General features: G+C 29.3%; 1 protein-coding gene and 1 pseudogene across 1 annotated transcript; both read right to left on the bottom strand.

Annotated features, from left to right (window-relative positions):
* Positions 1 to 2,010: 2,010 nt before the first annotated feature.
* LOC107008078 (xyloglucan 6-xylosyltransferase 2) lies at positions 2,011 to 3,966 on the bottom strand. The gene has a single exon (XM_015206984.2). It carries the CDS (start codon positions 3,624 to 3,626, stop codon positions 2,232 to 2,234), a length of 1,395 nt encoding a protein of 464 aa, XP_015062470.1. The 5' UTR covers positions 3,627 to 3,966; the 3' UTR covers positions 2,011 to 2,231.
* Positions 3,967 to 11,157: 7,191 nt separating this feature from the next.
* On the bottom strand, positions 11,158 to 13,115 carry LOC107024508 (annotated as a pseudogene).
* Positions 13,116 to 14,597: the final 1,482 nt, after the last annotated feature.

Raw genomic sequence — 14,597 nt, 5'->3', positions numbered from 1 at the left:
TTGCATTTTGATTTTGTATACTTTCAGGAGAAAGGGATTTGAAAAATTGATTGTTCCATATCTCAGTTGAATTTTGGTGATCTGACTTACTTCTCACAAATCTTATTCAAGCTCAAGGATTCCATTTATGTTTCATGGTTCCTTGAGAGTTTCACCAAGTTATTGTTTTTGTTTCCTCAGGTACTTCTTAAGTTCTAGGAAAAAACTAAACTTTTCGGGGCTTCTCTCGTTACTCCAGATGTCTCTGTACACTAACCATATCTAGTACACTTTGACACTTGTATTGAGCCTTATGCAGGGATATATATCTACATTCTATGGAATAATAAACTGTCAAAGAATGTGAATTTAGCCTATCTAAATATCATTTACTTCTTAATCTTTTATTTTTATGATGGATACTATTATAGATCACTTTGATTAGACTTGCATTTGTATACTTACAGGAGAAAGGGACTTTGATAGTTCACATCTCAGTTGAAGTTTGGTGATCTGACTTAAAACTATTTTACATCAAGTCTTCGTTCCAATCTTGTAAACAGATTAATATTGCTTTACTTTCAGAGCCTAGAGGCTAATACTAGATAACATGTTATCTATGTACATCTAACAAAAGTGGAACAAAGCCCTCCACAAAAGCTTCTATGACTTCACCAAACTCAATCAACAATACTTTAATCCCAGACTAGCTGGGGTGCTATATGAACCCTCTGTTTGTAGAGTTGCATCAAATTCATATTTCAAGCTAAATAAAACTTTAAAAGAACAAAAAAGGATGAAACTATATCAAATTTCCTGGCAGACATGGAAATATGGACACTAATGCTACTCAAATCTAGCTGAATACTCACTCCATAACAAGATTTCAAATAAATCCAGTATTTGTTAAGAGATATTTAAGCTTCACATTTCCAACAGGTTTAGTGGGTACGAATCATCCTTCCTGCCCCTATTAGAATGGATCTTCACGATAGATACTTTACGAACTGTGAAACCTCTAATACCTTTCTCATAATTTGCGAAATGCCTTGTCAGAGAAATAGAGGAACCCTGCATGAAGTTCCTATTAAGCGGCCAAGCAAAACTTTGGAAATCTGGCTTTGACCTTGTTTGACAGGAGGTGCAGTTCGCATTATAACTACCATCAAAGTTACTTCTCCAAGAAAAAAAGATTAGCAGCCTATGAGGGACTCATTAACAGCACACTGAATGGTATTCCGACATACAGGCTATCTCTATTTCGTGCACCTACAAAGATCACTAAACAGAACAATTTTTTCGTGTGAAAAAAAATGCTGATAGAAAGAAGCTACACCTAACTAGGTGATCAACAGTAAATATAGGGAGGCCTTGGAGTAAAGAACATTAGGCTCCATAACAAAAGCAACTTAGTTCAAATGGTTATGGAGATTCAACAAAGGTAAGCAGGTGCTAAAGCGATAGAAGGTGCCAACATATATCTAGATGTATATAGTCTAATAACCTGCAAAGATGGCAGCACTGCTGACTGCTTTAATGCAACTAACTGGAATCTCCATTTCAAAAGAAACCTTCAGGATTGTGAACTAGAGAGTGCAAGAATGATCATGCCTAGTTTGGACAGTGTGGTGATAACAGGGGACAGATCTGATTCTTGGAAATGGAATTTTCATAGTTAACTCTATCTATGATTGGCGATCTAGAGCAGTGGAGTTCGGAAGGCAACATTGATCCTAGAAGTCGGAATGGAGAACTTATGTCCCAACAGAAGTGGCTGACTTTTGATGGATAACATCAATCAAGCTTGCCTTACACTGTTAGAGAAACTTAATGCAGAATGTGGCAGTATAATAATTGACCATGAAGGTTAATTGAAATGAACTATGTGAAGCAATAAGAAACCATCCTTCAGCGGCATCCAATACAAAATGAGAACAAGCAAAGTTTATAAATTCAAAAAAAAAAAACAGCGCACCAAAGCCATTGCCTCCAAATTCACAACGACAACCAAATGTGAGCAAGGAGAACATATAATATGAATTAAACTATGCCTTCCATTGAAATTTATATGTAACTTAAAAAGATTATGTCACAAAACACTATGACAAATGAAGGAATACAATAACCAGTGCTCTAAGACAGGCATAATAACAAGTACAGCGTGGCACATATTGTGATCAAATGGTACAAAAATTTAAGGTTAAAAGGGCATCCCAATCTTGACCTTAATGCATGATCCCTTTCATATGCATTCAAGAAGATGGTACCTTGACAGCTTTAAATGGAGGGTGAAGTAATCCAAGCTCATCATTCACTTCAAGTGGATTGCTTGTTTCATTACGTGTTCTCTTCACTCTCCTACTACCAAGTGATTTATGAGTGAATCCATACATCTGCAGGATCTGGTTGTCACCAAAGTTGAATGCACGATCCATTTGCTTCAAGCACCTCTCTACCGAATAATCTCCAAACTTTGCACAAGGCTTGCAACCCACAAAGTGAGTAACAAGTGGCCACCTATGGTCACCAAGACCAGGGTGGTAATTCTCAATCATCTCTTCATATTTATCTACCAGAATTCCCCAGTAACCGTGCAAGTAATAAGCATTCTCAAGATAAACCTTATCACCCCATATCTCCTTCTGTGTTGCCAATATATATACCATTGCAGACTGATCATCAGCTTCAAAAACTGGTCTATCTTTAAGCTCCCGAGTAAGAAGCGCCCCGGCTTCCTCCCTTACCTTTCCCTTTGGTCCCATAGGTGCCAACACGTCAAGTAAATCCAATGCCCATTGAGTATTCCTCAATAAGAAGCTACCAGTATTCAAACCAATCCAATTCTTCTGATCATAAACCATCTCATTCCATCCATGCATCACAAGATTAGCATCTTTATACCTCTCCCATGGAAGCTCAAAAGCCATATCAGTAAACATAGCATCACTATCCATCCACCACAAAAACTCAACCTCAGGATGTGATAGCAAAAGCTTCCTAAGCAAAGGCAATTTAGCCCAAAAACCAGCCATTTCAGCATCAAGCAAAGCCATATTATAAAAAATCTCAATCCCATGAAGCCTACAATAATCAATCTTATTCTTTATTGACTTCAACAAGTAATGATCACCAACTGGATTCTCACATGGCTTTGGAGATGAACCAGTAACCAACAACACCCTTGGCTTATTTGTTCCAACAAAATTAGGAAAATTAGGATTTTTTTTCAACCACTCCCCTCTTTGCTCATCCCAATCTATTATCTTTGGACCAAGAGCATAAGGTTGATTTGGATCTCTCTTAAACTCAGGCTCACCATCATCCTCATCAACTAAAATCTTCTTTAAATCAAAAGTAGCATAATTATTACTATCTGATGATGATGCACCACCATCACTTACAGTGCTTGTAGAAGATACCTGTTGTGCTTCTTCAAGAACGCGTCTGGGCTCCACGCGCTTCCTGTAATAGCTAAACGTTTCACGAATTTCCTTCAAATCTTGGCCAGGAGTACCAAATCTTCCAGCACCCAAGTTCCCTCTTAGGACAATAACGGTAAGAAACAAACACAAGAATGTAAGCTTCCCATTTCTCATAATTCTCCTGACTTGCCATGCTCTACGAGCACTCAGAAATCGATCTAACATCTTTTCCCTCAATACCCACAAGCTGAAATGGAATAAAAATCAAATCTTTATGATTAAAAATCAAATCTTGGATAGTTTTAGACAAAAAGGGCAAGTTTTGACATTGATTTCATTGTTGGGGTTGTAGAAAAGGGGGGTAAAAATGATGATTTGGGTGTTGAAAAATGGAGATTTAGAGAAAGATCTGATGGTGGGTTTATGAAGAAAGAAAAAAAGAAAGGTGTCGGTGGGAGAGTGATGGGAGGAAATTGCCTAAGGTAAGGTAGATGTGTAAGAATGGAGATGAAGATGAAAAAAAATTAGGAAACAATGTGTAATCTTTTTCACATTCAGACATAAAAGTTTGTAATAATTTCTTACATATAATAATAAATGTTTAACTTATATCTATATATTCTAAATTTAAATATTCTAAATTTAGACGTATATAAATAGATATTTGAATACGTCATAAAATTAAATAAATAGGCATATTTTTCTTATATATTATCTTTATATGATAATTTTTATGTACCGCACATATAATATATATATTTATTTATATACGTTTAAAATTAAAAAACATGTTATTATTTTTAATGATGATTTATTAATGAATTACAGACTGGATTATAGTACGCGTAATGGGAAAGTAGTGCTGTGCTGTTTCCATTTTTCATTTTTATATTTTTTTATTTTACTTTTTAGCTAGTACACAGAAAAAGGTGTATTAATTAAAAATTATTCAACATTTAGCATACATAAAACATTTGTCTTTCTAAGATTATGACATGTAGGCTAGCGGGCCTTTTTTTAAAAATATTAGTTTCTTGCATATAATAATTTCTTTATTTTAGATGAAAATTTCGTGGAAGATATATTAAGTGGTTGGTTTGCGATATAATATATATATATATACATATATAACTATACTTTTAGACATCAATTATGTAATGAATGGTAATATTGAGATTATTGTGTTGATCATATTAATAGATAAATTTTTTTATAATAGTCATTCGTTATAATATTATATGCTCCTAATAATTTGATTCTCGGTAGAATTAACTTTTTATGTTATATTATATTTTTATATAATAATATTTTGCATATAATAATAGTTATATTTATTACTCTTTGTAAAATTATTTTTCTATTGCAATCATAATCAAATATTTATAAATTATATTATATAAAAGTATTCAAAATTTAATTTAAATTTCTGTTATATAGAAGAGTCATGATGAGGACGACTAATGACAATTTTTTAATTTTAAACATTATTATGGGCAAAGTTATAAATTTATAATTATATAATTAATTATCAAAATAGTTTCTAGAAGAATTTAATTTTCATTTTCAAGAGTCAAAAAAAATTTTGGTTCATGTGCAGCCCACAAACTCATTTTATTTTATTTTTAAAAATCAATTTATATTGATTTGATTATAATAATAATGTGAAAATTATTTTTACTTTTTATACACTTGACAATTTGAATCGTTCATCTATATTTATTACTACTACAATGTATTCAGTATAATTCTACAATCTTCCATATATGTAATTTCCTTTTAAATTATATATAATGTTTTTAACCATAAGTATTTATATAGTTTTATTTAACCTATTTTATCTCCAAAATAATATTTATTTTATCTTAATTACTATGTATGTAATTTCTTTTTTAATTACATATAATGTTTTCTAAACATAAGTATTCACATAATTTTATCAAACATAATTTATCTCCAACATAATGTTTATTTTATCTTTAAAAATTGTGACTTAAATAGCACAATTCTAAAGAGATTAAAAAAAAAGAAGAATATAGAATTGATAATGTAAGAATTGACCAATAATGATCGCATAATTGTAGTTTAATAAAATGCATAACCAATTAACGGAATAAATTTTGAAATAGTATAAATATATGGTATCAAAATTAATTTGTCATAGAATTATATATCATATACTTAGGAAATTTCCACATTAGATAAACTACGAATTGACCTTCATATAATAGTGAATTGCACTTTTTAGTCTTGATTTCTACTTCTTACAATCTTGAATTATGATAAATTAGTGTCAATCGTCGAGAGTAAAAAACATATTAAGTATTAGATTATTAATGCTTTAAAATTTATAAATAAATATTTTCTCAACTAATATCAATACTTGAACTTCAGAATTACGTTACTTTATTACATTATTTATATTAAAATTTTGGTTATTATCGACTAGGTATTGATTAAAAAAACTATAAAACATACGTGTGAAAAAGGTTTAGCATTTTTCATTTTAAATTTTGTTAAACAGAAAAATAGTTAAAAAAAAAAATCTTAACTAAAGTTTGTACTCACTCAATTTCGATTTATGTAATGTTTATTTGACTTAAACAAGTTTTTTTTAATAAAAATATTTTTAAAACTCGTGGTCTAAAACAAACCATGAGTGTTCATATAACTATAAATCTTCTTACTAAGAATAAAATGTATATTTTAAAATCAAAATGTTATTAAATATATTAATACATCATTCTTTTGAAATTGACGGCAGAGAAATATCACATAAATTAAAGTTAAAATGACATAAATTTTCACAGTTTTAAGAGTTAATACATTATATTTCTACTTCCTTTCAAATTATAAAAAAATTCTTAAAATTAAAGAAAAATTAGATTTATCAGCAGACATGCAAATACATTGGTCATGATACATTGTTATTCAGGAAACTTGTAGACATATCGCTCACGGATGAATCCAAGAGGAGAGAGCTATATTTGAGAGGGAATATGGATGTATCCGAGAGGAGAGAAATGTATCCAAGAGATAGAGATGTATTCAAGAGGGGATTAAGATGTATTCAGGAGAGGATATATATGTATTCAATAGGAGATAATGATGTATCTGACAGAAAAGAGAGACGTATCTGATAGGAAATTTTTGTTTGAATAGTAAAAATTTTTAGAAATTATTAGAAAATAATATATAAATTTAGGTAAAAAAAAATTAAAATTATACAAATAATTAATTATATTAACATAAAAATACACAAAATTTATATATTTATGATAATCATCATCAGTGTCATTCACATAATAAATTGTAAGTACGAATATTTAAAAGGAAAAAGTTATATTTAAATGATACATATCAGTTAAGTTCATGGTTTCACGAGAAAATGTCACTGGTGTTTGGCTTTTTTTATATTTATAGTTTTAAAACAAATTAAATTAATTTTCAAATACAATTCTTTTTTTGGCACACAAAGTTATTAATCTAATTTATTGTGTATTTTTATTTATAATTTAAACGTCAAATATCAATATACTTATATAACAATATCTCATTATAATAACCATAAAATTTGAGATAAATAATTGTCCCCATAATGCATTTAACTCTATGATTAATAACAATAACAACCATAAAATTTGAGATAAATAATTGTCCCCGGGCATAGTACGTTTGACTCTACTAATAGAAACAATATATAGATTATTATAGATTTTTTTACATGGTACAATTAACTTATGTATATATTCACCATTAGCAATAAATTAAATGCTTAAAATAATTACTCCTATTTATAGGCACACTTTGTATTGAATAGCAAATTAAAAAAAGTCTTATAATCTAAACCTAACGGTGGTCACCCTTCTTCTTTCTTACCCTACTTTCTCTTTCTGTCTATTTAAAATATCTAATTGAAAATTTATGAGTCTAATCAAATTGTATTATGATATTTATCATATTTTCACGTAAGAACATATTGTAAATAGATCAATATGAACTGAATAAGATAAAAAGTGTCGTATGGATCAAAGGTTGATCTTGAAAATGTTATAACTTGTCTATATATAGAAAGACCATAATAAAATAAGAGTCCGGAGCCTAAAGGGTATAAAATATTAACAAAAATTTTAAAATAGTATATAAAATTTTATATTAATCAAAACGGCAAAATCGCTGGAACAACAGCGATTTCCTCCACCGGAAAAAGCAAAATCGCTGCTATTGCAGCGATTTTGCAAAATGTGATTTATTTTTTTAAAAAAAAATGGTTTAATTTTTTTTTTAAAAAAGAAAATCATAGGAAAAACAAATTTTATGGATTTTCAAATATTTTTTTGAAATTCAAATATATAGCTTATAAGAAAATATGTTTTGTTTTAAATCGCTACCGTAGCAGCAATTTTGCTTTTTCCGGTGGAGGAAATCGCTGTTGTTCCAGTGATTTTGCCGTTTTGGTTAGTATAAAATTTTATATATACCATTTTAAAATTTTTATTAATATTTATACCCTTTAAGCTTCGGACTCAATAAAATAAAGTGATATACAAGTGTATATTTTATGCATCCTCAATATGAGGACTATTTCAGTCAACGATTGTATTCCTTAATACAACTATTAAAGAGAATAAAATAAATATTCATTAAACTATATGTGAAAGTATATATATTTGAGTCATTTTAAGTATAGTGCTTATATCAGCACCAGACAAAGTACAATATAATTAGTTATTGTATTTGCTCGATGAAAAATGGAGAATCCTATTGAGTATTAGAATATGAAGATCTTCTACATCATGAAATTTGACTAATTGGTATGTTGATACAATCTGAATGTATATATTGATACTTACAAATATATGTAATAGCATAATTTCTTAAAAGCTTATCATGAATTGTAAATATATATAAAAACTATAGTTATGTGTTTGTAACAAATTTTAAAATGATGGAAAATAAATTACAATCACAATAAAATAAAGAAAACATAACTCTATTGATAAAGATCGCGAGTATAATTTTGTTTCTCCCTTGATTCTACTCTCCTATGATTTATCTGATTTATCCATGATTCGAGTGTCGTTAATATTCATCAATTTGCGGAATATTTTAGATATCCAAGATGTCTTTTAAGGAAATTTAGTATCATTTATATAAACATGAGCTAGGGTTTAGAGATGAGTAGCCTTCAAAAGATCAAGTATAAGAAAACTATGAATTACATGGGGATTTTTCTAGGGATTAGTATGAAAATCCGCATGAAACTTATTTTTCTACAAATTCCCATACTAAATTACTAATCCCAAAAAAAATCCCCATGTGACACGTTGCTGATAGTGAGATCTAATTGTAACCGAACACACATTCTAGAATCTCAATTCAAATTAAATAGAATCCCACGGAATTTCAAATATTTACTATATATGGTTGATGGTTAGCTTGCAACAGTTACATTTTATATATAGAATTACTTGTAAGCTTTGATAAAATTTAAAAGTTTATACATTAAATGTCACAGTCCATGAATTAGGGGGGGACTCACATGCATGGATCTACGGTTATTATTGAACACATGCATAACAACTATGTTAATGTGACATATTCTCTACTATACTCAATCGAATATTCTAATAAAATATTTGTGCAAATATTCGAAACTGTAAAATTAATATAAACAAATTAAAATTTAATATATTAATTAAAAAAATAGTTAAAAGACATAATAACGTTCTAGTGTAGGACACATTTTCCACCGTTTAAAACTGACTTAACATTTGCTGGCCCAGACAATATATTTATATAATTTTTAGTAACTAGAGACAATATATATATATATATATATATAAAGCCAATTTTTCTCAAAATGTATTTGTGATTGCTAAGTAGTTTTGCTGATTAGGTTAGAGACAAAAAAAAAAGTATATAATTATATTTATTCATTCTAAAAATAATAATTTATACATATATCTTATTACAAAAACGACTTTTAATTTGATAAAGATTGGTCCCAGCATTAATATGTATTTTAATTTGTTCATTTTTTTATAAATAAAAATAACAACCGGCGAAGAAGTGGAAGTTTCTGTTTGACATTAAATAGCACACATGCATTGTTTATTTATTTTATGTGGATTGCTGATTGCATTATTTATGTACATCAAATATCTATGGCTTAATAATACAGAGACAATTTTTAAAATTTGTTGAAAAAATATGTAGAATCAGATACCAGAAATGAAAGTTTGTATATGCAGAAATATATATATATATATATATACATAAAAGTGTTGAAATTATATAATTAATTCGTATAAAGTAAACAAAAAGAATATGTAGAATCAGATACCAGAAATGGAAGTTTGTATATGTAAAAATACACACACACAAAATTTCACATTAAGCGTATCATTCAGTTGTGGATTCTTGTTTATATTCTTGTATTTGGAATATAAGAAAAGAAAAATATGTATTACTATGTATATGCATAAATATATGTATTTGATATTAAATATGCATTGATATATCCAATATATCTATAGATAGATAGATAAGAAGAAGAATTTTAAATGCAATAAGTTCTTCCGCATATATAATTGGTTCAAAAGATATTGTTTCATCTTCAACTTTATTGTTGACATTTTTTTCCAGTGAACCTTGAACATATATTATTTTTACCCTGAAACATGTATCATTTTCACTCAAGTAAACTAATATGTTATTGACATCCATTTTATTAAGGCAACCGAGATCATTAATCATGACCTCAAGTTCAGAAAGGACATTTTTACAAGCGATTTATTCAAATTTTTCTGAGATTTCATCTCCCGAACAAAATTTGCAGTGTCCAAAAGTATATGCTATTGTCTCTTATTTAACGTACATTTTGTCCAAGCTGTCATTGCAAAATTGACAACATCCAAAACATTAATCTCTCCATAAGATAATTTAACAAAAGAATAATAAATTACAATGATACACACATTGTACTTTATGTATAATTACTTTATTTTTTGTGTGTGTTTATGAATTCAATAAGTATGATATATAATTTAATATGATACAATGATTAATTATGATATATAATTTAGTATGATACAATAATTTTGACGTATTTATTGTACATTATGTATATTATATTTATTTTTATGTGAATTCAATAAATATGATACATAAAGTAAGATATAATAATTTTTGATGTAATCAAAATTAATCTTCGTTGAATCCCAAAATACTCTTTAAATTAATAATATTAATTCATGAAAAAAGAGAGATATAATTCATATATATATGTTCAGTATCAATTATGCACGGATCCATTCATCTCCTTCCAATGTTTGCAGAAGTTTTCATCATCCACTACAAGAAAAAGCTAATTTTGCGGAGGTTTGATTACGGGGGTTGCAATAACCTCCGTAAAAATATATTAATTGTGGGGGTTATCTCAACCCCTTTTGAGAAAATCATTGCCAACAAATATATATGAAGACATAAAAGAGTAACTAATTCACTACGAATAAAAACACAATCAACAAAAAAATAAAGCTAAAACTCTGGTTTACTGTGTTTAAACTAAAAAGAAGAAAAAGTCTTAAACAAAATATTGTGCTATAAACAACCTCTAGATTATATTCTACCAAAAATAAAACAGAACAAAACAAGACTTTGAATAATTGTCTCTCCAGACATCGTTTATAGTTTAAAACTCCAAGTCAACTAGTAGATTAGAGACCTCTTTGATATGAATACAATGTTGCTCTCATCAAATCCTGAAAAAGTTATCATTTAGAAATGTATATATGCGATAAATAAATTTAAAATACATAGAGATGCAGTAAAGCAAACCCACCATAAATGAGGTGGGATATGAATCAACACGGCCACTTTGCCTTTGAAAAGGTTCTGAATATGCTGAGAATTCCTTAAAATAGAAATGATTAAATAAAAGAAGAATTTGTTAGCTAAAAAAAGAATGATGCATAAAGAATAAGTCTTAGTCAAAATTGATATAATTTATCAAAATAAACGCTTATCATTGTAGGATCTGCATTAAAGAATGTTTCACTGCTACTGAATTCCTCTTCGACATTAGTATGTGAACCGCAAATTAAGCAAATAGTTGAAACATGTGATTTAGTCAATGAATACGCCTCAAAATTCTAAATTTATTGAAGTAGATTGAGAAGTAAACATCGAACTATAAAATTACCTTACTCCATTGCCCTTTTTTATGATTTTGGTTTCCCTTTGTGATTTCTACGAAGAGTTTCTTTTAACCTTCTGAGAACTTTCTAAACCATCTTTTCATTCTCAAAGAATGAGGACGTCCTTTAGTAACCACACATGGAGGGTCAAGCAAACTAAAATTTTCCCTATGTTCACTTGAGTTCAAATTCATATTTGACTCTTTAACTTGACCATCACATACATTATCATTCACATCCTCATATGGAAGTTCATCTAGTTCTCTACATAGCTACAACAATTTTTGATATGTATATTTTATAATGTTTTTCTGATCGAGTAGCTTGTTCAGAAAGCCCAAGAGAATGCATCATAATGTTATTAAACCTTATGGTGTGGAAGACTTCAGATTATCCACAAATGATCTTACACTTGTGTCATTAATTTTTTCTGTGATTGCATACCTTGTCCATTGGTCCAATAAATAACATGGTGGAAGTGAGTGAATCTGTTTCTTTATAAATATCATAAGCACATGTTTACATAACATTCCCATGAACTCAAACTTATGACAAGAACAAGTAGCATTTTTCAATTCAAGATTCAATCTAACAATATATGCCAGTGTTTGTCTTTGAAACAAATGCACTTTGTAAATATGTATGCCATCCTGAACCTCAATTTTTTTTGAAATAAATTTTTGAGATTGAATTAACTCTTCTTGAAATTTTTGAAATACTTTTCTGGTATATATTTTGGCTGCTTCAGCCTCCATTGAATATAATGTTTTCAAGATAGCCTTTAAATGATTTGTCTTATAATCCTTCTCCCTTACTTTTTCATACGTAGCGTCAACATCTTAATTTATCATATTGCGTCACAAATACACTCATTGGTGTACTAGAGTTAAGATAATCTTTAAAGTATTTATTTATACACTTTGAGTTGTTGATATTACAGCACAAAAGTAGTTTGCACATATGTTGGAATCAATTTCTCGCGATTTGCATATATCCTATGCAACCAGCTATGTTCTTCTAAATTGTACATTTTTATGATATCAATCCAAGCAGTTTCAAATTCCTCGGGAGTCGATGTACAATGTAAACACTTACTAAACTCACTTTTAGAATCATCAAACTCGTGAAAAACATGACTTAGATATTCAGGAATCTTCTTCTCAATGTGCCGCATACAAAAATGGTGTGCACTATTTGGGAACACCTTAGCAACTGCATTTGTTATTGCAGCATCTTGATATGTGATTATTGTACGAGGGGAAATACCAAACATCGCCTCTTGCCAAGTGTGAAGTAACCACTGAAAAGTTTCTTCTGTTTCATCCCAAAGAAGAGCACATCCAAATAAAATAGATTGGTGATGGTTATTAACTCCAGTAAATGAAACAAAAGACATCTTATATTTGTTTGTCAAGTATGTAGGATCAAATAGGACAACATCTCCAAAATTCTTGTAAGCTATCCTAGACCTAGAATCCACCCAAAAACAATTAGCTAAATGACCCTCTACATCCATTTGTATTGCATAAAATAATTCGGGGCTATCAGATTGTCGCTTTTGAAAATATTTCAACATTAATCGTGCATCTCCTTTCTGAAGAGAATTTTGCCTTTTAGTGCTCAAATAATTTTGAACATCTTGTCCACTTAGATTGAGATTCTCTACACCCCCAGTCTGACTGATGCAATTTTATTCGGAGGAATACCAAATTATTTAAGAGATCAATAAGATTCTTCTGAGCCTTTGATTTTTTCTTTTTGATCGCAAGAATTTCTGACTATTGAGAGAAGCAAGTTCGTGAATATGATTTGAGACAAGTCTAGCTATAACCCACCCTTCTTCCTCTTTCTTTGACATATATATCATTACTTTGCACCCTTCTCTAATATCATCTCTTTGCTTATTACTCTCAAGACTTTTTTTTGAACGATATCCTTCTTTTAAACAAACAAACTCTTAGCCAATAATTGATTTATCTTTTCTTGATCTACTAATTCGATTTTTACGCACACTAAAATTATTACGATGAGCATAACCAAGATAAAATTTAAAATTCATATCAAGTGATTGAAATTCCATACCGATGTAAGGCTCTCCTAATTCTTGATCACCTGATTGAGGAATAAAAGGTACAACCGCATTCATGTTGCTTTCTATATCCTCCAACAATACTTCAATTCAATCTGCATTTTGCTCTTCTAAATTAGAGATTTCAAAAGTGTCCTGCAATACAATTATTAGATATTAGATTGATAGGGTAATTAAGTTAGCTTAAAAGTTTAAATTTTTTTCCACGGCTAATGTATTGAACTTTTCCAGTTTGCTGAAAAGTTTTAAAACGTATTCTTTATTAATCCTTGTTACCACAAAACATAAAATTCTTCATACATTGAAATAAGAAATTTTCTTTGAAATATATTTAGTTTGTTTTGATATATCAACTTTAAATTGGAGCTCATATAGTGATATATGAATAAAAGTCTGTTTTAATTAATTTGTTGTGTTGTTGATTGAATGAGAAGAGAAAACTAAGCTTCTTAGCTTGAAGCAATGAAAATACCTATCTAAACACTTTTCATGTTGCGAGGAAGACTTAATAAGTTATGAAAAAAAATGTGCAAGAAAAAAGTTACCACGATGATTCAAACTTCTTCAATAATGTATGTTTGCTTCAATGTAGGGGTGGGCATTCGGTATTTCGATTTGGTTTCAATTTTTTCGGTTTTCGATTTTTGTAAATTGTGTACCGAATACCGAATTGAAATATTTCGGTTCGGTTCGATTTTTTATTTCGGTTTTTTTATGGGCCTGCTTAGTGGGCTTTTTAAAATTTTAAACTTTACAATTTTTTCAATTTTTGTTTGATTTTTCAACTTAATGGGCTAAAAAGTAAAAATAGATAATACATCAAAGAAGTCCTGACTCCTGCGCAGCTGCTGGCTGGTTGAATGGTGATGGCGGACGGCGCGGCGCCGCTGTTGCTGGCTGTTTGACGGC

Source organism: Solanum pennellii, chromosome 1, assembly GCF_001406875.1.
Source record: "Solanum pennellii chromosome 1, SPENNV200".
NCBI lineage: Eukaryota > Viridiplantae > Streptophyta > Magnoliopsida > Solanales > Solanaceae > Solanum > Solanum pennellii.
This window is presented reverse-complemented; position numbering and strand designations above follow the sequence as displayed.